Source organism: Labrus bergylta, chromosome 2 (assembly GCF_963930695.1).
Source record: "Labrus bergylta chromosome 2, fLabBer1.1, whole genome shotgun sequence".
NCBI classification, from domain to species: Eukaryota; Metazoa; Chordata; class Actinopteri; order Labriformes; family Labridae; genus Labrus; species Labrus bergylta.
In genome coordinates, this window is record NC_089196.1 from 31006242 (window position 1) to 31031303 (window position 25062).

General features: G+C 42.7%; 3 protein-coding genes across 10 annotated transcripts in view; 1 reads left to right on the forward strand and 2 right to left on the reverse strand.

Annotated features, from left to right (window-relative positions):
* LOC109996524 (membrane-associated phosphatidylinositol transfer protein 2) overlaps positions 1 to 16184 on the forward strand; it is a 65084-nt gene extending 48900 nt beyond the window's left edge. For 4 of the 8 annotated variants that reach the window (XM_065951608.1, XM_065951618.1, XM_065951624.1 and 1 more), the window contains exons 16-26: positions 1283 to 1420; positions 4164 to 4328; positions 5982 to 6266; positions 6755 to 6903; positions 7884 to 8000; positions 8190 to 8306; positions 8406 to 8554; positions 10348 to 10497; positions 10599 to 10779; positions 11690 to 11818; positions 12383 to 16184. In XM_065951608.1, the coding sequence (XP_065807680.1) occupies positions 1283 to 1420; positions 4164 to 4328; positions 5982 to 6266; positions 6755 to 6903; positions 7884 to 8000; positions 8190 to 8306; positions 8406 to 8554; positions 10348 to 10497; positions 10599 to 10779; positions 11690 to 11818; positions 12383 to 12769 (1967 nt within the window). In that variant the 3' untranslated portion in view covers positions 12770 to 16184. The remainder of the gene's footprint in view (positions 1 to 1282; positions 1421 to 4163; positions 4329 to 5981; positions 6267 to 6754; positions 6904 to 7883; positions 8001 to 8189; positions 8307 to 8405; positions 8555 to 10347; positions 10498 to 10598; positions 10780 to 11689; positions 11819 to 12382) is intronic. The other 4 variants (XM_065951635.1, XM_065951630.1, XM_065951641.1 and 1 more) reach the window with 4 other exon arrangements.
* Positions 16185 to 16243: 59 nt separating this feature from the next.
* Positions 16244 to 19303, reverse strand: arl6ip4 (ADP-ribosylation factor-like 6 interacting protein 4). The gene is made up of 5 exons (XM_029280558.2): positions 18996 to 19303; positions 18533 to 18898; positions 18269 to 18386; positions 16765 to 16834; positions 16244 to 16672 (listed from the first exon to the last, which is right to left on the reverse strand). The coding sequence occupies exons 1-5, from the start codon at positions 19165 to 19167 to the stop codon at positions 16616 to 16618; spliced, it is 783 nt and encodes a 260-aa protein (XP_029136391.2). The 5' UTR covers positions 19168 to 19303; the 3' UTR covers positions 16244 to 16615.
* Positions 19304 to 20310: 1007 nt separating this feature from the next.
* Positions 20311 to 25062, reverse strand: part of mthfd2 (methylenetetrahydrofolate dehydrogenase (NADP+ dependent) 2, methenyltetrahydrofolate cyclohydrolase) — a 5508-nt gene continuing 756 nt past the window's right edge. The window contains exons 2-8 of the mRNA XM_020627164.3: positions 23009 to 23193; positions 22756 to 22878; positions 22490 to 22642; positions 21952 to 22059; positions 21758 to 21850; positions 21123 to 21248; positions 20311 to 21015 (exon numbers count right to left, since the gene is read on the reverse strand). Of these exons, the coding sequence (XP_020482820.1) occupies positions 20867 to 21015; positions 21123 to 21248; positions 21758 to 21850; positions 21952 to 22059; positions 22490 to 22642; positions 22756 to 22878; positions 23009 to 23193 (937 nt within the window). The 3' untranslated portion in view covers positions 20311 to 20866. The remainder of the gene's footprint in view (positions 21016 to 21122; positions 21249 to 21757; positions 21851 to 21951; positions 22060 to 22489; positions 22643 to 22755; positions 22879 to 23008; positions 23194 to 25062) is intronic.

Here is a 25062-nt window from a genome sequence, read left to right on the forward strand (position 1 = left end):
CTCTGACTGGGATTCACACGCACAGACACAAATGCAAAAATGTTTTTTAAATTAAGGCCTGTTTTAATTTCTCCTTTTTGACTAACGATCACGTCAGCTGACACTGAAGACGCTTTATTTACCTCGCTGTCCTGTTTCCCCCTGACGCATGCTCCAGGCGGCTCCCGCCTTAAAAACCTCTCTTTGTAGCACAGATTGAGTTTCTTTACAGATAAACGAAACATTGTCTCAAAGAAAAATGAAACATGTTTCTGCTGTTTGTGCTTCGACATCTGTTGTGAAGCAGTTTTTTTTTGTTTTTTTTTTGTTTTGTTTCATCTGAATGTGGTTGTAGTCCTTCCGGTTGTTTCTGTTTGAACCCGTCATTATAGTTGAGTAACCCTCAGAGCCTCAAACTGTTCGTTATGTCCCAGGCGCAAAAGAAAGAAATAGTAACCTAACTAATGTACAGAGGCTTTTTAAAGTTAAGTTAAATAACGTATCTTCTATCATTGACACAGGATTTATTAGAGAGCGACATGAGACTCCATAACCTCACGAGTATGACGATATTTGTTCAGGAACGTGTGACTAATTGAAGAAGTTTTGAGGCTTAGTATGCGACTTTCAGAGCAGGTGATCAGACCAAAACAACCTCCCCTCCACACTTCCCCTGCTCCTCTCTTCCTGATCAACCAGCAGGAGTCGGTGAGGCAGAGACAGAGCGGTAGATAAGTGCTGATAAACATCAGAAAACAAGATTGTGCGACCCTATTTTTAAGTCACAGTCGGCATGTCAAAGTTGATTCAGTGGTGATCTGGCTTGAAGGCCATAGAAAGTCTTAGCTTGAGAAGACCCTCCGTCATTAAGCTCCTAGAAACAGTGTCTCTGAGTGGACGGGGCGGGGTTCATGTTTGAGGAAAACTTAAACAAGCTGAAGGAAGAAGAACCATCCGGTCAGTGAAATCCTCTCTTCAGGAAGTCATTACTCCACAGCAGGGAATATTAGATTTGAGTCATTATGATATTCAGAATGTCTCAAAATACGCCTTTAAAGACGAACTAGTTTAGACAGTGTAGAGGATTTATAACCTGAGACGTTAAGGCCGGCTCGACTCTGCTTGCTTGTCTCATGTTCAGTTGTTATTGCTTCATATGTTTTTGTGTCTTGTCTCTCTTTCTTTCTTTCTTTCCTCCTCTCTCGGCCTCCTGTCCCCGTATCTGCCCACTTGGCTGTCTACCTCCAAAACCCTCTGATTCCCCCCCCCACCCCCACCCCACCCACCCCCACCCTCTCTGTAGTGGAGACAGTCCAGAGCAACGCTCAGCTGCTGCTTGACAGCGGGCCCCCCCTGTCCTTTCGCTGTCAGGAGACCATCAGTGAGACCTGCATCCCTGTGCCTGTGCTAAACTGGCAGGAGGGCTCCCTCAAAGTGGAGTGTGTGTAGCCTCTCCCTTTTCACCTGCACTCACCTGTCCCGTGTTTCTTTTGTCTGTTCGTCCTATCGCACCCGAGATGCTCAGATTTTAAAACCGTCCTTCCATCTGTTATCTCCAAACTATTCCCATCGCTGCCGTCATATCTGGTAAATCCAAAATCAGCATTCAGTTTGCACTAGGGGGCGGGTGAAAAAATATCGATACCGAAATATAATGTGTAATGCCAAATGCCGATTTTTAATTTAAAACAAAATGTGGCGCTCTTAAAAGATTTCCCTGCCAACACTTCTTGACTCCTCACGGTGGCGCTGTGACTTGATTGAGTATTACGTGAACGGAGGTGATTGACCAAAGACGAAATTAAGAGCAGGATAAAAAAAACAAGAAGAAGACAGCGGGGCGATGTTGGACAGCAGTGCAGTAAATAAATACATTAATCCTGCACTTTACATGTTTAGGTTTAGACAGTTAATCAGATGTTGTGTTGTAGAATTACACGATTGTCTTGCAAAATATCAATTATCACAGAATCACTGTATCGTCATAACTCGTATCGCATCCTGATTTTCCCACTCCTAGTTCAGCACAAATTCCTCTTCACTTTTTTAAACTTTTCTTTTTCAAGATTTATTTCTGGGCTCTTCATGAGACAGAACAGTCGATAGAGTCGAGCATGCGGAACGACATGAGGAAAAAGGAGCCACAGGTCGGATTCGAACCTGCACCCGCCCCTGTACATAGGACATGCGAACCAACCACCAGGCCACCTGTGCCCCAAAATTCCTCTAACTATCATAAGGCGTTGTACATTCTTCTGTTGAATAATTTGATGTATCATTATGATGTATCTTGCAATATATCAATTATTGCATCATGATGTCATAACAGCTGACCCACACATCGTGCTTCCTGCGATTCCAACCCCCGGGTTATAAAGCTTCTCTTCCTCTAAGTATTCTGAATGAGCATCATGCTTCAATGTTTCCTCATGGAAATAGGTTTGAAAATCTGATCTCATGTGGTGTTACATTTTGGATGTTTCCCTCACATCAACACGTCACACAATCGATGTTTAAAAGACTGGAGCGTTTGTGTTTGTGCTGTGGCTCTTAACGTCAGGTTCTAGTGTGTCTGCATCATTTCCATCACATCCTGATTATTCATGTCACAGACGGCTGGTTTTTAATTCCAGGGACGTAATAAATGTGATGATTGTGCTGCTTGTGATGTCGATGTGTTTCTACAGTAAACTGTTTGTAGAGGTCAGGATAGACGTCCTGCTGCCCGGGGTCAGAGGTCATCTGATGTGATCAAATCTCCGGATACTTTTATTATTATGTCTTTAAAGAACTACCGCTCTAACATGATATGACTTTACTGTTATTAAAAACTCACCTTCATAGGAACGATAACACGTAGGGCTGCACAATTATAGATGATTATCAACGGTCATTTAAAAAAAATTTAGGGACAATTTTGTTACTCGACATTTATGTTCAAATAATCAGGGACTGAGAGAGAGAGCGGGAAATGAGATGAGCCACAGGTCGGATTTGAACCCAGGCCGCCCACTTCAAGGACTACAGACTCTGTACACAGGGCGTGCGCTCTAACCACTGGTGACGATACTTTTGATACCATGTGTCTGAGCAAGATACAGTCTCCATTATTTATTATAAGTTTATAAGTGTTGTAGTACTCGAGAGTCGTCTTGGTCTTAAGACCGGTCTTGAGGCCACTTTTTGAAGGTCTCGGTCTCGTTGGTATTGAAAGCATTTTTACCCAGTCTTGTCTCAGACTGGACGGACTCCAGATTTTAAATCAAGACCGGTCGAGACCACTACTGATTGGCAATTATTCCACGTCATAATAACAGTGTTTTGTTAGAGGGGAACATTAGACCCAGGTGATGATCGCTTTAAAAATAAATATATTATGCCAAATAATAGCGCACATCATAAAATATCATGATTTATATTTGTTTCAGTAACAGAATTTAATACTAGATTGTGAGTCCGGTTGTTGAGTCAAATACTAGGGGGGTTCTTCATTTTTGGAGGGGTGGCCACAGGGGGGACCAAGCTCAGTGTTACAGGGGCACTGGCCCCTGTTGGCCCCTGCCTAGAACCGCCCATGGAAAACACCTCTTTCTAAAACAATAATTTCAATGAATTTGTAGTTTGGTTTATCAACCTTTGATATCAAAACTCTTATCACAGTCAGAGCACACGTTTAAACCATCAGTATCCTTGTTAGTCTTGATTTTTTTAACGTGTGGGAATGCCAAAAGTCATGATAAGATTAGTACTGGATTAATTAAGATAAGATAAGATAATCCTTTATTTATCCCACAACGGGGAAGTTTACAGTGTTACAGCAGCAAAGAGCAAAGACTGCAAACAAAAAGTGAACACAGTAATATTTAAATAAATAGATAAAAATTGAAAATGTACAAAAATAAATAAATTGTGCAGCCCCGTGACTCTAACACATGTGGACCTTTGTGTTTTAACATCCACTCAGTGTTTTATGTACTCATACATACACTTGAACAGAAATCTGACTGCGGCTGCCATCCGGTGTCATTTTCTCGGTTTCACATGTCCTCTGAAACCACGGCGGCCTGCCGTCACATTTCTCTCCTGACCCCCCCCCCCCCCCCCCCACCCCCACCCACCCATCACTGTGAGTGCCCCTTACCTGTGTCTCTGTCTAATGGGATCTCCTTGTTTCGGCTCAATAGCGGATGTTGTTCAGTCTCATGGTGGTGTCTTCATGGACAGTTCGTACCCCTCATCCCCCGTAACGGGCCCCCTCTCCCGGGGCCAGCGGAGGGCCAGTGAGGCCAGCATTGCCAGCCAGGTCTCAGGAATGGCAGACAGTTACACTGCCACCAACATAGCTAACAGTAAGTGTTCTTGATACCAACGAGCCTCTCTCTCTCTCTCTCTCTCTCTCTCTCTCTCTCTCTCTATCTCTCTCTCCTCCACTCACACACAAACACTCATCTCTGTTCTCCCCTCTCTCCTCTCTCTTCTTCTTCCTCTCTCCTCTCTCTTCTTCTTCCTTTCTCCTCTTTCTTCTTCCTCCTCTTTTTCCTTCCTCCTCTCTCCTCTCTCCTCTCACCTCTCCTCTTCCTTCTCTCTCCTCTCCATTTTCTCCTCTCCTCTCTGCTCTCTCCTCTTCCTCCAGTCTCCTCTCCCCTCTCTCCCCTCTCCTCCCTCCTTTCTCCTCCCTCCTCTCTCCTCTCTCCTCTCCCCTCTCTCCTCCCTCCTCCCTCCTCTCTCCTCTCCCCTCTCTCCTCCCTCCTCCCTCCTCTCTCCTCTCTCCTCTCTCCTCTCTCCTCTCTCCCCTCTCCCCCCGTTACTCTGACTCTACACACACCCTACACTCAGACAAAGAGATGAATCCCCCGCTCCTTTTCTTACTTCTGCTAAGCCAGGCTGCACACAGGGTCCCCCCCTTTAAGAAGAGCGAGTTTAGCGCCACTGTTCACTGTCTGTCTGACTCTTCTCCACTGTCTCAATGTAAATGCAATGAACGAGTGCTGCATTTATCTGATGTTGCGATGCATGTAACACCATTCCTGCATTGTCCACACTCCCTACTGCAATGTTTGCTGACATGAAAAAGATCCTGTTGTGTTTTATGTCTGATTGTCCTCCAATGCCCCCCCCCCTCCCTTCCCTTCCTATCAGAGCATTTGTTTGTTCCTCACGTTATTATTCTGCACACTTTTGTTCTTGTACCTGCAGCACAGCCCTGGAGATGCAGATGAACTAACTATGGCAGATTTTCTCTCAAGCAACACCAGCCGACACTCCACCTGCAGCCTTAACACTAACACTGTTTTCAGCTTTGACTTTCAGTTCTGTTGGACACTCCCCAACATCAACCTTCAAACTGGGGTTTAAAGTTACCAGAATTTTAAACTTTGAAACCAATTTTAGTAAAAATCAGACCACATTGATACCTGTTTGATACCACCGCAACGAAAATAGAAGACATAAGCGGCCAACGTTTGGACGTTTCTTGTTTTTTAATCACTAAAAAACTGCAAGAAAACTTCTGCACAACGACTACATTTCAAAAAGACGTTGTTGCTGAAAGTATTTGTGCACGTTGCTGACGGTGTCACCTTCTCTGCTGGAACTTTGCATCATTATGAGACAACTTAAGAAATGTCAGTGCAAGCTGATCTTGTGAATTTGAACGGACCGCCGCTGCTCTCTCGTTCTTAAAGTTAAAAATATGACTGAAGCTCTGTATTTTTTTGTAAAGCACCGGTAACTTTATTTACATTTAATCGTAAAAAATGATGTAGATTGCATCATTTTTAGGGCTGCACGGTGTTTGTCTGAGGTTCCTGCTGGTGAGGACTTCTAGTTTTGTTACTATGGTAACCGAACAGGGTTTTTCTTTTACTGGTATCATTTTGAAGCTTGAAATTCTGGTACTGTGACAACCTTACTTTAAACTGTTAAACAAAGTCACTAACCTTCACGTAGCAACATGCCTCCTTTTTTCATTTGCTTTATTTCTCTTTGTTTTGTCCCCGTAGCTAAATCAGAACAAATTAAGCAATCCAAAAAGGTCGGCCTTTTGGCCCAACTCGCCCTCTCCTCGCAAAGCAAATTCTCCCTGAAAAGTCCTCCTAAGTCCCGTAAGAAAGCGGACGCCGGCCGGGCCGCGGGACCTCCTGACGCCGATCTAGAGGCAGAGCTGGATAGTGAGTCCCCTGAGACTTTAGGTCCCATTGGCCAGTACGAGAACTGCCTGTCAGCGGGCCTGGACTTTGCCATATCTGATCTGGTCTCACTGGACTCCCAGGCTGAAGTGGACCAAGGTATTTTCTTTCATAAGGGAGTGGACCTCTGACATCTCCATGAAGCTTCAGTTCTTTTCCTCAAAGATGCGCTGCGTCTTTCTCCTTCTCTTAACTTTTAATCTTCCTCCTTTAAATTCAAAAGTATCTAGTGCGATGATGAGCACTGATGAGGAATGAAGTGTAAATCCTGACCTGGGCCTTCTTTTTTTATACCCATACTAACATGATTAACCGGCTTTGATTACTGATCAAATCATGCATCCGTTCTAACTTGTGGACCTCCTCCTTCTCTTGGTTTTCAGCTCTGAAATTCTGGTGAATAACAATCATACTTTAACTCCTGGTTTCCTCCTTTCAGCTGGAGATGTGCTGGGATCGGTGAAGCTTGTACTCTTAAGACTGATGTTTTATCTTTAAGCAGAAGTGTTGCACCTTTGTGTGGCTTCATATTCCTCATGCTAACTCTTACATTTTACCTCGTGTATCTGCACATCCACCCTCGGCAGTTGCAGCACGTTGGTGGGGCACAAAGCGGCTGGACTTTGCCCTGTACTGCCCCGACGCTCTGACAGCTTTTCCCACAGTGGCTTTACCGCATCTCTTCCACGCTTCGTACTGGGAGTCCACAGATGTCGTGTCTTTTCTCCTGAGACAGGTGAGTCGACATCAGAGAGTGTGACACTGTGAACGACCCGATGAAACACGACCAGCTCCAGAGTCATTTAAACATCTCCTTCAGGGCTGCCTGAAGATTAAGAAAAGACATCTTCTCCAGATCTTAAAGGAAGAATGTGCAACATTTAAATTCATCAGAAATCAAGTCTGTCCTGTGTAAATGTGTCTCTGAGTCATGACTGTCGACAATGAGTGAGAAGCTCGAGTCCTGCTGGCTGTGTTGTTGTCAGAGCTGTGTTTACATCATGTTTACATCATGTTTATATGGACGGGACGGTCCTGCATATGAAGCTGTTTTAGTCCAGGACTAGAGAAAAGAAGAAGAACATACTCACTGATTATTTGGATGTCATGTAAGTGTGTTTAGATCTCGCTCATTCTGTGTTAATTTATGTGCAATATGAAGCTACGAGCTAACTGAAGTGTGCTCACATTAGCATGCTAACACAACAATGCAGCACACAGGTGATTGCAGCTCGAGCAAAAGAAGGTTTTGTCTGCCACTTTCACTTAATGGTGTTTAATTATAGTCTGTTCTAATTCATAACTCCTTTGTGTGAACGTGAGTGGAGAGGAGATGGAGGTGTGTCTCTGGAGGAGAGCGGAGGCTTCAGAATAGAGGAGGTGTGGCCAAACAGAAGTTTGTTTTGGTTTCATGCTGGAGCTCAAGGGCGACATGAAAAAGTTGCACATTCTTCCTTTAACAACTGGATGGATTAATGTTTGAAATAATATCATTAGAAGACATTTTAGCTGGAATCAATGTTTAGGGTTCACGGGAGATCAGCTGTGTTGGGACACAGTGAAGATCTGGTTTCATTCTGTAAATACTGAATGTTTCTTTTGGTCGTTCTGAATGTGAACACGTATCACAGGTCTTTGGATATGTCGTAACTCAAAGTGATGATACTCTGTGTTTATGTGGCTTTACATGAATAAGAACAAACTTACCTCCTTCAGGTCATGAGGCATGAGAACTCCAGCATCCTGGAGCTTGACGGGAAAGAAGTCTCTGAGTTCACCCCGTCCAAACCTCGAGAGAAGTGGCTCCGCAAGAGGACTCATGTGAAGATCAGGGTAGGCATGAAACAGACTCAAAGGGCACGGGACTTCAACTTTTCAAATATCCTGATTACCCTCCTCACCTGGAAGGTTTTCACACATGTTGTAATTTAAAGATATTCTGCATTATGTGATTGTTTTTCGTATAATCGCTTCGACAAACCGTCCTCTGAGCGTGCATTTTTCTTTCCGTCCCATCAACAGAACGTGACAGCCAACCACCGAGTAAACGACGCCGTGTTCACAGAAGGCTCCCAGCAGGTGGTGACGGGGCGCTTCATGTACGGCCCTCTGGACATGGTCACTCTGGCCGGAGAGAAGGTGAACTCTCTTTTTTTTTATCAACACATCAGGGAACGCGGTCCGATGTCAGCAGTGTCGGTCGTATTAGTGCTTAATGCTTTTGTTCACCCGCTGCAGGTCGATCTCCACATCATGACGCAGCCTCCGTCAGGAGAGTGGGTCTGCTTCAACACAGAGGTGACCAACAGCAGTGGACGCGTGTCATTTGTCATCCCGGACGACAAACGCCTGGGCATCGGAGTCTACCCCGTCAAAATGGTAGTGAGGTGAGAGACGTTCTGACCTGTGATACCTGAGCACAGCTTGGGCTTTCAGAATCAGAATCACAATCAGATTTATTGTCCAGGTTTGCTTACGCACACAAGGAATTTAACTTTGGTGAACTGTGCTCTCTTATGTACAGGTACAACATTAAATATCAACAATAAACAGAATAAGAAAAGACTAATATTTACATGATTAAATATGAAACAGTGCAGTGGTGAATAGTGCAAAAGATGATGAAGTAACATGATGAGTAAAATGCAGTTATGTGACAGATGGGTCAACTTTCAACTTTCAAGACGGCTCTTTTCAAGTTTCCTTTAGTTTGTCTGAAAGCTTCCACATCAGTAGAGCCAGTCTAATGTTTTCTGATGTGGATAATCATCAGTAATGTTATTCATACATTAAAGTGTTTATGTTGTTTTATTAAAATACTTAAAATCTCTTGACTGTAAAACAGATTTGAAAAATTGTTTTGGAACTCACAACAATTGTGTAGATTATGAAAGTCCTCACTGAAATACACACACAGAGGTTGAAGTCTGTAAAACAGCAGCACTACTACTTCAATAGAATATAACAAATAAAAACTCATGATGTACAAAAGGTGCAGTGGAGGCTCTATACAGCTGTGCAGGTTTGTACTAGATGAGCGCTTTTTCTCCGCCCCCCCTTTAAAGACTTCATCAGCATAGATGTTGAAGTGTTGATAATGAAGAAAGTTTACTGTGACACCATAACGTATCTGAGTGCTGGTTCCTGAAAAGTACCGTACCTTTAAAATAATCTACAGTTCATCAGTCTTTTTGCAATGAGCCAATCATTTGAATATTTAAAAAAACTGATGACAATGCTGTGGCTCAGTTGGTAGAGTCGGGCGTCTCTCAATAGGAAGGTTGAGGGTTTGATCCCCAGCTCCTGCAGCCACATGTCTGATAAGTCCTTGGGCAAGACACTTAACCCTGAATTGCTCCCGCTGCTTCATCGTGGTTTAATTTCATGTGCAAGAATGGGATTAGTTACCTCTGATGGACTCTTCACACAGCAGCCTCTGTCATCAGTGTGTGAATGTGAAGGTGTGACCTGCAGTGTAAAAGTGCTTTGAGTACTCAGAAGACTAGAAAAGAAAAGAAAAGTCTGTTTACAGTTTGTCTAATGTCTAAATTGGACAAATACTTTGGCAACGTTTTGGTACTTTTTCGATGCCGAGTTGCAATTTGACAATGAACAGGAGTTTCCTGCAATTTATGATAATTAATCACAAGAAATAAAACAAATTGGTTGCAGAGAACTTTTAGATATTCTTCAGTTTTTACCAAAACTGCAACAAACCTACCCCGAACCCTCACTGTGTCCATGCCTTTCTCCGTTTTTTTTTTTCGATCAAGGTCCTTTTATTTTTATTTTTCAAATATATCACAAAAACATAAACGACAACAGCACAAACATAGTGACAGTCAGAAAAGAAACCTGTCTAATCCCCAATTCCCCCGAGCACTGGATCATCAGTAAGCCTGCAGCCAGACTATGACAAGAAGAATAAACTGACATATAAAGAAAGAAATAACAAGACACAGAAAATAATAAAATACATTCAAAAACAAAACAATAAAAGCTCTTTGTCATATCTTCAACAAAAGATAAAAATGGTTGCCAAGTGATATAGAAGTTATAGTATATCTGATTTTCTCTAGGTGGACAAGAAACATGACCTCCCTTATCCATCCTTTCCATTTTGATGATATTAGTCTTCTGGTGTTTTTAACTCGCTGTGTGTGTTATTTTATTCCCTCAGGGGCGACCACACGTTCGCAGACAGCTACCTGACAGTCATTCCCCGCTGCACCGAGTTCGTGGTGTTCAGCATCGACGGGTCGTTTGCCGCCAGCGTGTCGATCATGGGCAGCGACCCCAAAGTGCGCGCAGGAGCAGTAGACGTGGTCAGGTACAGGCGCCACTCTTCTTCTTCTCCTGTTTTATTTTTGTGTCGGTAGCTTTCTTAGTCTCTGTGTTTGGTTTGTGATCTCCTCTTCCTCCTCACGGCAGGCACTGGCAGGACTTAGGTTATTTGATCATCTACGTGACCGGGCGACCTGACATGCAGAAGCAGCGGGTGGTGGCGTGGCTGTCTCAGCACAACTTCCCCCACGGCATCGTCTCGTTCTGCGAGGGCTTGGTCCACGACCCGCTCAGACACAAGGCCAACTTCCTCAAGAGCCTGACCGAGGTTAGAAGTCTGAATCTCTGTGGGATGAACAAGTTGTTTTCACACACTGCTGCTGCTGACATGGGAATGACCTCATATCACTTTGCTAAGCCCCGCCCACCAAATGATGCACCAAACATGCACACTAACCGTTGTACCTGCAAACTGTCTGTTCCACTCCAGCTGGTTGTGTCAGAGGGCAGAAACACTGACAGACGATCAATAGACATCCTAAAAGAGTAGTAACAGGTGTGTGTGTGTGTGCGTGCGTGCGTGCGTGCGTGCGTGCGTGCGTGCGTGCGTGCGTGCGTGTGTGTGCGTAGCTGTTACACTCTCAGCTTCACCGAGGAGAGAGAGAGAGAGAGAGAGAGAGAGAGAGAGAGAGAGAAAGCTCAAACAAAATCAATACCTGTTACGATGCAACTTTGGGTCATTTCTTGTTTTGAATGAACAAAAATTGCACATTTCTGAACAAATAAAAAATAAACATCTGTCTCTTACTCTCACAGCTTTTGATTAAATATATAATTAAAGATCAGTCGTTTTTTTTTGTTTTTTTTAAAGCTTTGTATAATTTTAATACTGCTTATAATTAAATTAAGGTTTTTTAAATACGTAGTATCAAAAAGTATTTAAAAAAATTGACAACCTCGCTGCGGACACAAGTCATGTAGAAAACCTGATGCTGCTAGTTTGAACAGAGTCACTGTGATTGGCCAGTTAAGTCAAAGCTAACCCTGATTGGTTGTTTAATTCAGACCACATGCAAAGCGGTGGATTCTCACAGACACATTTATTTAAAGGAAACATTTCAATCGGATGCTGCCAGTGACATGCAATGATCAAAGTGTGATATTTAAACCAAATTCTGATGACATTATTTTGCTTACTGTCGCTTTAAGTACTCGTGTTTTTTTATGTCGGTTAACAGAATCACTTGAAGATTTTCGCCGGCTATGGATCGACCAAAGACATCTCAGTCTACACCGCCATCGGCCTCCCCGCCTCCCAGATTTACATCGTGGGTCGACCCTCCAAGAAGATGCAGCACCAGTGCCAGGTACATCTTTTACTTCTTTATTCTCCTTTTCAGTTCACTGTTTTACACCAAAACACCAAAACACCAAAACACCAGGTCAAACTCGTTGTTTGTCTAAACAAACAAATTCACCATCACTGTGAATATACATATATATATATATGTATATATATATATATGTATATATATATATATATATGTATATATATATTATTTAATTTCAATGATCAATACACACACACTTATTTATGTAAATACTGTAATTGACATCTTAATTGACTCATCTGTCACATAACTGCATTTTACTTCTCATGTTACTTCATTATCTTTTGCACTATTCACCACTGCACTGTTTCATATTTAGTCATGTAAATATTAGTCTTTTTTATTCTGTTTATTGTTGATATTTAATGTTGTACCTGTACATAAGAGAGCACAGTTCACCAAAGTGAAATTCCTTGTGTGTGTGTGTAAGCAAACCTGGACAATAAATCTGATTGTGATTCTGATTCTAAACTGGGGCAGTGACTCGTGTAATTAAAAGTAAAAACCTCAGTAATCTAAAGCAGCATCTCCCCTCCTCAGTTCATCACAGAGGGATACGCGGCTCACCTGTCGCAGCTCGAGTACAACCACCGCTCCCGGCCAGCGAAGTCCAGCAGCGCGCGCATGGTGCTGCGCAAAGGCAGCTTCGGCCTGGGCGCGAACAGCGACTTCCTGAGGAAGAGGAACCACCTGCTGCGCACCATTTCCTCCCAGCCGGCGCCCAGCTCCCCGACGGGCAGCATCCACAACAGGCCGGAGCGCACGCAGAGCCAGTCGGACGGCGACCGGCTGGAGCGGCTGGAGCGGCTGGAGGGCGTCCACGGCCACGTGCAGGGGGCGACGCAGCGCAGCATGAGCATCACGGCCAGCTGCTGGGGACGCAGCAGCAGCACCAAGCTGGAGCCGGGCGTCTTCGGCCCCAAATGAGTTCAGGGAGACGCGACTGAGGAGGAGACTGATGAAAAAAGAAAAAATGCAAAGAGTGACAAATATGTGGCCCGCACCTGATGATGGATACAAACCACGATGAAAGCATTAGGTGCTACAAACCACTCTTTATAAACCAGTCACTCTCCACTCAGATATTTATGAACAGAGGTTACGGCTTTATTCAAAGAAGAAAATGCAAAAAGGCATTTGAAGCAGACTTCATGAATACTGAAGGACTCCAGACTGTTTCTAGATATTTATCAGGATTGAATACGAGGTCCGTTTTCCACTTTCAGACTGGAGATGGTTTCACACACAAGCAGCCCGTACCAGGTCCGAGCGCCTGCTGTGTCCACTTCAAGCACAACAATGACTACAGAGATCAACTTGGTGCAAATTGGTTTTTAAATCTCTCCTTTTTATGTGACCATCAGATATTTCCACATGTGTGAGCAGATCTGAGGAGCTGCAGGTTAAACTGGACTTCAGAGTGCTTCGGGTTCAAGGTCACAGAGTGATCTTTGTTGGGGGTCTTTTTTAAAGAATGCATCGTTTATCAATATTAAGAAAATAAACTAGAAGTTCTGTTAGAGAACTAACTTCTACTCTTCTCAAACAGCAGCGTCTCTGAACCGCTCAGACCAGTTTTGCTTGTTTTCAAGTCGTCCCTCAGACCAAAGATTCCTCCAGATATCACATGAAGCAAACGGCTAAATTGCCCTTTAACTTTTGGCTGCAGCAGAAACTGTTTCTGGCTTTCAAAGCGGCTCACCCATAATGCTCTGCTGCTGCAGCGTAATGAATCAGAACGACTCCTCTAAAGGGAAAACGTTAATGTGCCAAAGGGAACAGTGCAGAGTGATGTGCTGTACATGAAAGACAGAAAACAAGGGGTCTGGGGTCTCCTGTGTAAAAAAAAAATGAGTCCATTGTGTAAGTATGTATTTGAATGCCTTAAAGGGCCGTGTACATAGTTGTTATTTTACAGTGCAGATCTGGTATCTGGTCCACTGAAGACCAGCTTCAAGTGTCTTCTTTACTGCGGGGGGTAACGCCGCCTCATTCAGGATACACCTTATCGATAGATGATGATAATTATTGTTATTTAAGATAATAGATATTTTAAAAATGTATGGATTTTTGTGATCAAAATGTGTTTTAAGATTACTTTTGGGTGTTTTTGTTTTTTTTCTCTATAAACTTCCGTTGCAGCAGCCAAAAACTCAAAGAGGTCTTCACCTCGCACAGTATTGAATTTTGATGATTTGATCACCAGAGTTGTATCAACAGAACTGCTATCTTGTGACATATTTAGTATGTTTGTTATGATCTATTTTGGAAATTCGGGATATGGCTTCTCTCTGGTTTCCCCTCCATGCTGTAAATGAGGCGTTGAATGTGCTCATAGATAATCCTTCTTAGGTTAAGATCTATTTTACTCTGTTCTGCTGCGTCTTTAGAGGAAGAAGAAGAATCTGCAGATTGTAAATTCTGTACAGAAATGCTGTGAGCAGTTAGGAACACAGCTGACGTGTACTTGATGCTGTTTGCCACTTGTCTCTGAAAGGGGGTTACGGGTTTATTTATTCATTTAAAGGATGATCATTTTGTCCCTGATCGGTGTGTACAGAGCTGAGTGCAAAGGACCAATAGGAGCCTAACTAAAGGGGAAACGTGCAATATAATTCAGCCACACCACTCGATGAAAAAACAGGCTGTGTGGAGCGGATTTCACAGCATCGACAATCAAGTCCAACAGGCACATATTCTGCAGAGACAATTTTAAGTAGAGTAGCCGCTAAGCAGACGAGCATCCAAACATTTTATCACTCTGTTTCCTCCGAGTCATTTCTGGTGTTTCTCTCTCGATCTCAGCTTATTTATTTTGTATCATCAGAGTTGCAAAAGCACAAAAACAAACACAGAACTAGTCTCAACTTAGTGAGGACAATGGCAGCATGGCATGGCGTTCTCTAGATCAGGGGTTCCCAAACTTTTCAGCCCTGAAACCCCCCCCAAAACAACGACGGTGCAGGAGACTGGGGACCCCCCCCCCCCCCCCCAATGTCCCTGCTTGTTTGCAGTCGTGTGCAAACTTCCATTTTAAAGATCGTTTTTACACATCAGTTATTTTAGCAGAAATCTCACTGAAGAACTTTTGTTTTATTTTATATTGAACCGTTACCTCTCTGTTACATATTCCACATGTAGCTGGAGAGATGGTCCCTTCACTCAGAGAATCGGGGTTACACATTGTAACCGTACCATCTCCAACTTGACCTTCCCGGGTTAGATACCGACTTATTTCTCACGTTATCCCGGGATAAAAACCAAAACCAATGTTATCTCAAGACAACAAGAATGAAATGAACTTTTTGATAAAGCTAGTTTTTGATATCCAGTGAAATCAAGAGAATGAAGTGAAGATGGAGTGAAATCCAGTCGCTTCTAAAGGTCTTGACTTATTAGTGTGGTTACCTCAGGATGACAAAGCTGGTTGTGAGATAACGTGGGGAAAAAAATAGTTGATTCTTGAGAAAGCAACTGAAAAGAACCGGCGTTTGTATCTGGAAATCAGGAGATTAGTAAGAAGAGATAAACTGAAACTACTTATTTTTTTATCACCGGGACACAAAGCAGATCAAATGTTTGGATGTTCGAGGTGTGATACTAAAATGTGTTTGTAATAATTAGTCCATCTCTGAAGTGACTTGAGGTTTGATGATGACACACTTTGTGGGGTCTCTCTGCGTCCTGCTCACGTCACAGATCAGGCTTCATGACTCCTTCAGAGGCTGCTGATGGGGGGGCGATAAAAGACGGAACACACACTCATCCAAAAGTTATCATTTACTGAACCCTGATCCCCTCCTCAGAATTTAACCACCTGGATATTAGAATCCAGAGAATGTAAAGACGGGGGGGGCGGTGCCTCTGAGCACACAATCGCTTCTTCCTGTTCCCCACATTACCAGAGGCCTTACATTCCCCCTCTCTGCCTTAGAGTCGCAAGGCCTAAAAAACAAACGCTGCTCTCTCCTGAATTATGGGAAAAAAAGACTGTTCACGTAGACTTGATGGAAACAGGAGACGGCCATATTTTCTGAAAGGCTTTGGCTTGTTTTTACTTTAAAGGGAAACGTGCAAATGGAAAAAAAAAAACAACAGAAAATCACAAATATTAGGCAACCCTTCCCCGTCTCTTAAGCTCTGCTCCCCGGGTTAACACGACGCCACAACAGTGAGCTTTGAGAGGCTGTAAACTGTATATATATATAAACCACACACATGGTAAATATTTTCATTGTACAGGGTGTGACTCTTGTAGGTTTTGGATAACTTCATTTGATCCATCCCCCGTGTGTTTTTATGTACAGTGTATAAAGAACGTATAAAGAACAAATCCAGTCTGCCTTCTTTTCTCTTTTTTTAAACACCGCTTTCTTCTCCTTCAAAAGATTATTCAAAATGTCAGCTCTCACAAATGCAGATTTATTCACAGAGATCCAAAAAAAAGAAACAAGTTATGAGACATAATGTGTAAAAAAAAGAATTAAAAAAAAGTGGTATTAACTCACTCGATCTTCAAATCATCAGAATAAACGAGAAGATCAAAATGTGCAAACGATTCAGGCCACACATGAACTCCTCTGCTTCTCTGCATATCTCCTGTGTGATTACAAATGCTAACCAGTAGGAGACGCTAACTTTCAGCTGGTTAAAACGAGTACGCGTCCTGATTATTCTGTTCAATCACAGGCAACATGAAGTCGTGTCATCCATGCTGCTCTCTTCAGCGTCGACTTCCTGGATTAGAGCGACCCTCCTCCTCCTCCTCCTCGTCTACCTGTTGGTTCCCAGCTTCTTCTGGAAGGCGTTGCCGTCTCCCTTGGTGGCTTGCTGTGAGGATGACAGAAAGTTCTCTGTTACACAAAAGAGAAGTGTTTGTTATGTTTCTCGTCACAGAGTCAGGAGAGGAACTTTCTCTGCACCTTGTTGATGTCTTTGTGTTTTTCTCGGCTGACTATCTCCTCGATGATCTCGCCTTCTCCTCTCACCAATCTGGAAGAACAAAGACAGTTTCAAATCGTATTAAAGGTCACACATTCTCCTCCTTTGAAACCGGTTTAAAGAAGTCTCAGCTCCTCAAAAAACAGTGCAAATAACCTGCAGTTCACCGAGTGTCCACTTGAGGCTGACTACAGGAAGTCACATACACACCTCATTCAAAAAAAGTCATTTCTACAGCATAAATAAATATGTTTACAGTCTGGTACAAAAAAACTAAATAGGACTGATTAGTTATTGTCGTCATGGATACACACGGGGGGGGGTTTCTTTAAACGACTCAGTTTTGATGGTGAAAACGAGACGTGTTATCCAAAGTTAGGCGCGTAGCTGACATGATTGACAGGTGGGCGGGATGTAACGGTTTGTCAGGAGGCTGATGCTGCATTCAGGTGCTCCTCGGACGGTCACGGTTTCTGAATTGGGAAGTCGTTCTTCCAACTTCACGTGATTTCAGTTTGGATCGGCATCAAAAGTTAACTCGGAATCTAATTTTTCCGATGTTTCCGACACCACATGAATGCAGCATTAAACCCCGCCTCAGCTCTCAGCCTGTCGTTAGGTTGACTGAAAGTTAGACTGAGACAGGATTTCCAACGTGGCGGCCGCCGCCGATGATCCTCCAGCGCCCCCTGCAGGATTCAAACATTAACGTCTGCGGTAGAACATCTCAAACACCAAGGAGGAAAAAAACACACTTCACCTTTGAGTGGTTTGTTTGTGTCACATCACAAAAACAGAAGAGTGAGATGTTCTACTTTGATATTTATAGAATATTATTTTATCGTTAGTATTGAAGATCTAAAAAAAACTTTTCTGCTTGTTTTTTGGCATTTCCAACAGCTTTCAGGAATCCTCTTTTTTAACTTGAGATGAGATTAAACTTTATTGTCATTACACATATACAAGTATAGAGTAACGAAATGAGGTTTGGCATCTCACCAGAAGTGCAAATAAGCAGAAAGTGCAAGAGTCTGTGCTATGTACAGTAATTACAAAATTTACAGATGTAGACTAAAAAAAGTGAATTATTAGGTATATATGGATGGATTAATGGGATGCTATAAATATGAATAAATGCTATAAATATAAATAAATGCTTTAAATATAAATAAATGCTATAAATATAAATAAATGCTTTAAATATAAATAAATGCTATAAATATAAATAAATGCTTTAAATATAAATAAATGCTATAAATATAAATAAATGCTATAAATATAAATAAATGCTTTAAATATAAATAAATGCTTTAAATATAAATATAAGTGTATTCTTAGGATTATAATATACAGATTAAGGTGCAGTGAGCATGCTGTACTAGTTTACAGATAATATAAAGAATATGGACATCAGGACAACTTGAGGAGTCACGCGTGTGCGCTTTAGTGTTTCCACGTCTCAGGTGAAGACGACGTCTGGCTCACCTGGTGCGTCCCGTCTCCGGGTCGACCACCCTGCGGATCACGCTCTGCCTGGCCTCGTACTCCTCTTTGGTGAGGGGCCTCTTGGTGGAGAGTCGGGCCTTCTGCTCGTCTGTCATCGCTGCAGAGACCACACCCCCTCCATCGTCATCGCTCACTTTCACTTATTTTACTTTGACTTTTTATTATAGTCCAAACTTTAAACTTTAACAACACGAGAGGAAAATATAAACTACAACCAAAAAAAAACTACATTTCCTGACTCACCTGGTCCGAGCTCCACAGCCCCCTCATCGCTCTGCCACACCTCCAGGTAAGATGGAGGAGGAGGAAGAGGAGGAGGAGGAGGAGGAGGAGGAGTAAACAACACCACCTCTGCTTTCTTCTTCTTCTCCTTCTTCAGCAGCTTCTCCTTCTTCTTCTTCTCTTTCTTCTTCTGTTTCTTCAGCTTCGCCTCCTCCCTCTTCTTCTTCTTCTTCGACTTCGACTTCTTTTTCTTGGCTTTACTTTTCTTCTTCTTTGACTTTTCATCGCCTGACGAGGAAGACGAGGAGGAGGAGGAGGAGGATGAGGAGGAGGAGGAGGAAGATGAGGAGCTTCTTCTGCGTTTCTTTCTTTGTGTTTTTTTCACATCTGAGGAACAAACAGAGAAAAAGTCAAACACTTTTAAAACAACATGAACTATGTTTCATTTATTGATTTATTGATTTATTGATTTATTTATCCACACCTTGACTCTTGTGTGAAGTTTTATTTGACGATCTGCTTCGACTCCTGCTGCTGGATGAAGAAGAAGAAGAAGGTGAAGAAGAAGAAGAGGACCGGCTCCGTTTCTTCTTCTTCTTCTCCTGTTTTTTATCTCTGCCTGCTCTGTCGCGAGATCTGCTGCGCTCCGTCTCCATGGCAACAGCAAAATAAAATAATACGAAGAAATATTCCTAAAAAAAAGTGTTTTCAGAAGTAGAAAAGTGTTTCTGTTTTCACTACACACCACTCTGCTCGTTTGCGGAACTGTGCGCGTCTTCAATTTCCGTCCGACAGCGGAAGTGCCTGCCTTATAAAAGGTTCCTGGTTCCTACTTTACCTCACCTCTCGTTTAAAAATGACTTTTTATTTATTTTCTTTTTTTTTTTAAAGTCAGAAAACAGAATCGCCTTGAGACTCTATGAATTACTTAAAAAGTATTAAAGCCCCTTATTTTATTTTATATTATTGCATTTTGAATTATTTATTTTATTTAAGTTATTTTGTAACGATGTTTTCAGGTCCGTTTTTTTTATTTGTCATAAAATGCTGCTTTGGGTAATACATGGATTAAATCACCCGAATTTGTATTTATTGAAATAATTTATTTAATTATATATTTATTTAATTGAATTTATTTCATTTAATTAAAATATATATATGTATTTGAAGTTATTATGAGAGACAGAGCTGTTTTGAACAGGCAATGAAAAAATGGATATTCTTAAAAGAAAAGGCAACCTAAGGGCTCGGATTAATTTCTTCTGATCAGGTTGAATAACGGCAGAAAACTTCCTCTTTCCAACTTGTAATTGATGCACTGGCAAAATCTGAGAAGAAGACCTTGGCATGCTGTTGGTCCTGTACTGAGAAGTTATCAATAAATGTGTTTTTTTAAAGACAGTGTGCAGAAGTTTGCTTGAAACGTGTGGATGGACTCATTCCTCTCTTTGAAATCGATCTGCAAAGTATTTTTGAAATGTGTTTGACAAACGAGGGGCAAAGTTCTGCCCTTAGTGTATCACGTACTGTGGTCGCACTAATCATTGAGAAGAGTCATGTCAGAATCCTGCTATCATGTGACGTAAACATGAGGCCGCGAGTGTGAAATATGGAGCAGCACGAGAGTATTGATCCAGAAATTGATAAACAAGAAGAACGCTTACTATGAAACATTTGTGTGAAGAGGAAATAAAAACACCTTGCCAATAAAAGAGGAGGAGTTGATAAATGAATGATTCTGTAAAGAAAGTGTTCAAACTCCGTTATTGTTTTAAAAAAGTAAAGAAGGAGACAATCAGTGTGCGAACATTATTGTAATATTTATTTCAAAGTTTTTACAAAGGCATTTGTGAATCTTTAAAGCTTATATATTGATAAACAGACTTGCTCCTGATGATGTCAGCCCTTATCACTCGTGGTACATGAGGCTCGAACCGACTGAAAGAAACACAACGGACAGGCCTCACCCGGCTCTTCGATAACTGTAAACCAGCTCAGAGTGAACTACTGTGACCTGTTTCCTTCATCCAGGTTTAAATACGATGTCAGTGTAACAATAAATAGAACAATCTTTCAAGATTCGTTAACAGTAAATTCATTCGATAAATACTCAGAACCCTGTTACATGAGACGCTCGGCCGAGGAGCGCGGGTAACAGTCTAAACATGGCAGGACCTGGAGTTTGGAGAGGACAGGATCGTCTTTCCAGTTCCTGTGCAATGGGAGCTCGTCGGACTTCTCCCAGCAAAAACGATGTGGGAGAGGCGAGGGGGGGAGGAGGAGGGGGGGGAGGAGGGGGTGTCATTGAGAAGAGGGTGGAATGTGTCACTGTTGCTTTGATTGGTTTGTTTCCCATTAAGATGCGGCTGCCATGCGGATCCTCTCCGGGGGAAACAGCAGAATGTTCTTCGCTGCTTTGATAGTGTTCTTCATGAGCATGGCCACGGTCATGGGTCCCACGCCGCCGGGCACGGGGGTGATGAAGCCCGCCTTCTGCCTCACGCCTGAATATAGACAGAAAAAAAAAAAAGAGCTGACGTTACAGACACCCGAGAAACCCAGGACGTCCCCCGCAGAGTTTACGACCCCCGGTTCAACCCTGCAGCCTCACCTTCAAAGTCCACGTCTCCAACGAGCCGGCTCTTCCCGGTGACTGGATCCTGCACTCTGTTTATCCCCACGTCGATCACCGCCGCTCCCTCTTTGATCATGTCGGCCGTGATGAGGTTTGGAATACCTGACGGTTCAGAGAGAAACACACAACAAAGTTAGAGAACAGAAGATGTTGATCTACTAAAGAAAAGCTCTTGTGGTGTTTTCACACATGCACAAAACTCCTGGAAATTTAGCAAAATAATTCAGGACGAGCTGCATGTCAACTTTGTCCAGGATTTTCTTGCTAGCCCCCTAAAAGATTTCCATATGAAGGCAGGGTGAGCAGATGTGTGAACACAGCAGGAAATATTCAGGGAAAGTGATCGCAGGTAAGCAAACCAGGGAGATTATGTTTACTGTTTCTGTTGTGAGCAAACTTTGAAATAAAGGCAAAACCTGACATCATAGTGTTGGACTCTGCTGCTCCCTATGCACTCTTTGATTTTTGCAGCCTCTTATGAGACCTCCATCTTATTGTGAGGGGACCTGTGTGAAGACGGGAAGGCTGTCCTGATATTTGTTTTTTTAGAACTTTTTCAGGAGTGCATGAGTGAAAACAGCTTCAGTCAGCTGCAAGAAGTGAACACAAACCTGCAGCCGCCACGATGATGTCAGCGATCTGAGTGTGATGGCGAAGCTGCTCCTTTGGAGTGTAACGATGTGATATGGTGACTGTGGCATCACCTGCAAAAGAAACGTCATTCAGCATGTTGTACCATTTATTTAAACTCTTTCTCTCTGTCTCCTTTTTTAAACACATGTAAATAAATGCAACTTGAACGCACCTCCAGGCCTCTCATGGCTGCCGTCTGTGTGCAGCAACATGGCGATGGGCATGCCCACGTTCTTGGAGCGTCCCGCGACCACGACATTCTTCCCAAGAGTAGGAATACCTGCAAGGCGAGATTAAGAGCGGTTTGTTAAATCGATAATTTGTATTTAAGTCAATAATTTGGATCCTTCTCGTTACAGAAGCTTTAACTACAGATGTTCAGTCATACGAGCTGCGTTTAAAGCGTCCGTCTTTTGTGTTGTTGTTTTGTTTAAGGTGTATAAGATGCACTGAGCCGTATGTTTCTGTCCCCGCCCGGACAACTAAAGTAAATCCAAGCTGATCAAAATAATATTAAAGACTTATAAATTGATGCAATAGATGAGAAAGAACATAAATAAAGCCAGACTTCCCTAAAATGTTCTTAGAATCTTCTCACTTGGAGAAGGAAGCAACGAGTTGTTAATCTGGTTTTTTTTTTGTTCTCTCTGTCAGTAAGTTGTTCAGCAGCATGTCATCGCCATAAGGAAGTAAGCGCTCCTTCCTGTTACCTGTCCGTCTGATCATTTCCCAGACTCCCCAGGGAGTGGCAGGAAGCATGGTGGACTGGTCCAAACACATGCGACCCACGTTGACGACGTGAAAGCCGTCCACGTCCTTGGTGGGGGAAACGGCGTTGCAGATGGCGCGCTCATCGATGTGATCTGTGAGAAACAACAAAAAACAACAACAACTCATGAGCACACCTCGATCCTCTCTGCTGAAAACATGTGCAGCAAAGTGTTCCAGGTTTTTTTTTTCCTCTCTCTCCTCGTACCTGGCAGAGGCAGCTGGACCAGCAGGCCGTCCACACGATGGTCTGTGTTGAGCTTGTAGATCAGGTCCAATAACTCCTCCTCACTGATGTCTGAGTGTTTGAGAATCGTCTCACTGGAGATCCCTGTTAGGAGGTTAAAGCCAAAACTTTAAAAAACACAGAAAAAGAGATTTGTTCTTTTGTTTTTAAATCTCAGAGAACTTGTTTGTACACGCAGAGACGAGGTGTGTGGGTGTTTTTCTCTCTCTCTCACCGACATCAGCTGCAGCTCGTGTCTTGTTCAGGACGTAGGAGTGACTGGCCGGGTTGTCTCCCACCAGAACAACGCTCAGGTGGGGTCTCCTGTGGCCGGCTATGACCCAGTTCTCCACGTCGGCACGCGCCTCCTCCCGAATCTGCCGTGCTAGTTTCTTTCCTGAGATGACAACGGCCTCCTGTCTGCAAAGAAGCATGCAAAAAAAATAAACATGGGAGTCAGGAAGAGAAGCCGACGAACAGGTTAAACGCTTCATCTTAGGGCGGGGAGAAAATATCAAGAAGGCAAAATGTCGTCAACCTGACTTGCATGATGAAAGATTTGGAGTCGCCGGTGCCAAATATGACTAATTGAACAGATTTGGCTGATTCTGATTGACTGCAGGATTCCTCACGTTGGCGCTCATGACATGAATGAGGCTAACATGAAAACAAATGTTCAATGACCAAAGAAGAAGAAGGAGAAGACGGCGGGATGATGTGGGACAGCAGTGCAACAAGGGGTTAAAGACTTACTGACACCAAAATGCAGGTTTTTCTAATTCTTCAAGTGATCAGATATCTTCATGTTTATTGTACGATCGTCTTGCAATATATTCATTATCACAGAATCACTGACACCTGATATTATTGACATCATACAGTAATGCATCACGTGTTATCCTGTGATTTCCCACAACTACTTCACATGCTTGGTTTTTTGTTTTGTTTTTTAAATGAAGCCAAAAAAAAGAGTTTTTCAAAAACATCCTTACACATCAGAATAAGTCACCAAAAAAGAAAACATTGCTGTTCATTTCAAATTCTGCCAGACAGACAAATATTTTAGGTTTCAAATACGAAGCCTGCGTTACTCCTCAACAGGTTTTTATTCCATCCCAGCAGTACAGGACTTCTGATACCAGAAACCTGTAAACTATCTCAGCCTGGACAAGCACCAACTCCAGCCTCTAATTTTAGATGTCCTACCCCTCCACCTGACGGAGCCACATGCTCCACTTGTACTTACAGTAACAGTTACAGTCCCAAATGAGTGACAGGTTAAAGAAGCGTTTATTCTTCATCTAATGGACGTATAGAGACAGAGAGGCAGCTTGTGGGTTAAACTGAGGAACATTCTTTAGTGGATGGAACCGCCCTGCTTTGTATACATTGCCAAAGACGTTGGTTGATTACATAACAACAAACGGGTAGCAGTCGGTAATAGCTGAGGAGCAACGAGCCGTGGGAAGTGATGTAACAGCCCCTTTTTATTCTGTCCAAACTGATTAAACCTCACAGGGGGAAAGTATCACATCTTGGTCAAAAAGTGGGGTAACTACCGAGGGGCCAGGGAACCAGGGTGCTGAGGAAATGTGTCGACACAGCTGTGTTGTAAATACTGGGAGGACTTCTCTCTCTTCAAATGCAAAAAGAACATTTCTGATGAGTGTGAATGAGCATCGATGTCGTCTCTTGAAACGTTACTCTACTGGCTCTTTAGTTATGATTGCGCCGAGGTTGTATCCATGTCGTGGTATATATCTTGCATAACACGACAGAGGGTCTTAACTTATCTCTGTATCGGGTTTCTGGAGCTGCAGGTCATGTGCAGGAGCCACACGAGGTTTGAGTTTTAAAAGCGTGTGTGCAAAATTAGTTCATTTGTGAGTAAGTCATTCTGCAGTCAGCACGTTTCCAATGAAGAACCTGCACGGGACAGGTCTGCAACGTAGTCAAAATCCACTTCAAAAGACAAGAGTGTAGGAGAGGAAATAATCCCACAAAAAGATGAAAATAAACTTCTACAAATTGTCTAAATGGAACTATTTGCTCACAATTTACATAATGAGCAATCTTTCTTTAATTAAAACAAGAAATGACCAAATATTGTGAATCTAGAGCTTATATTTATGTTGCAATGGCATCAAAACAGGTTTCTTTGTAATTTGATCTTTTCTGGAATCTAATCCAAGTTTGAAAAATCTGGTTTATGTCGCAAAAAGTTGCCAATGTTTGCAATTTAGAGAGTTTGTAGGAGTTAACATGCAGTTTTTGTTCAATAAAAACAAG

Coding starts and splice junctions, on each gene's coding strand:
- arl6ip4 (XM_029280558.2), bottom strand. CDS start 19,167: ATGGAGACGGAGCGCAGCAGATCTCGCGACAGAGCAGGCAGAGATAAA. Junction 18,387..18,532: donor GGCTGTGGAGCTCGGACCAG/GTGAGTCAGGAA, acceptor TGGTCTCTGCAG/CGATGACAGACGAGCAGAAG. Junction 16,835..18,268: donor CCGGAGACGGGACGCACCAG/GTGAGCCAGACG, acceptor TTGTTCTTCCAG/ATTGGTGAGAGGAGAAGGCG.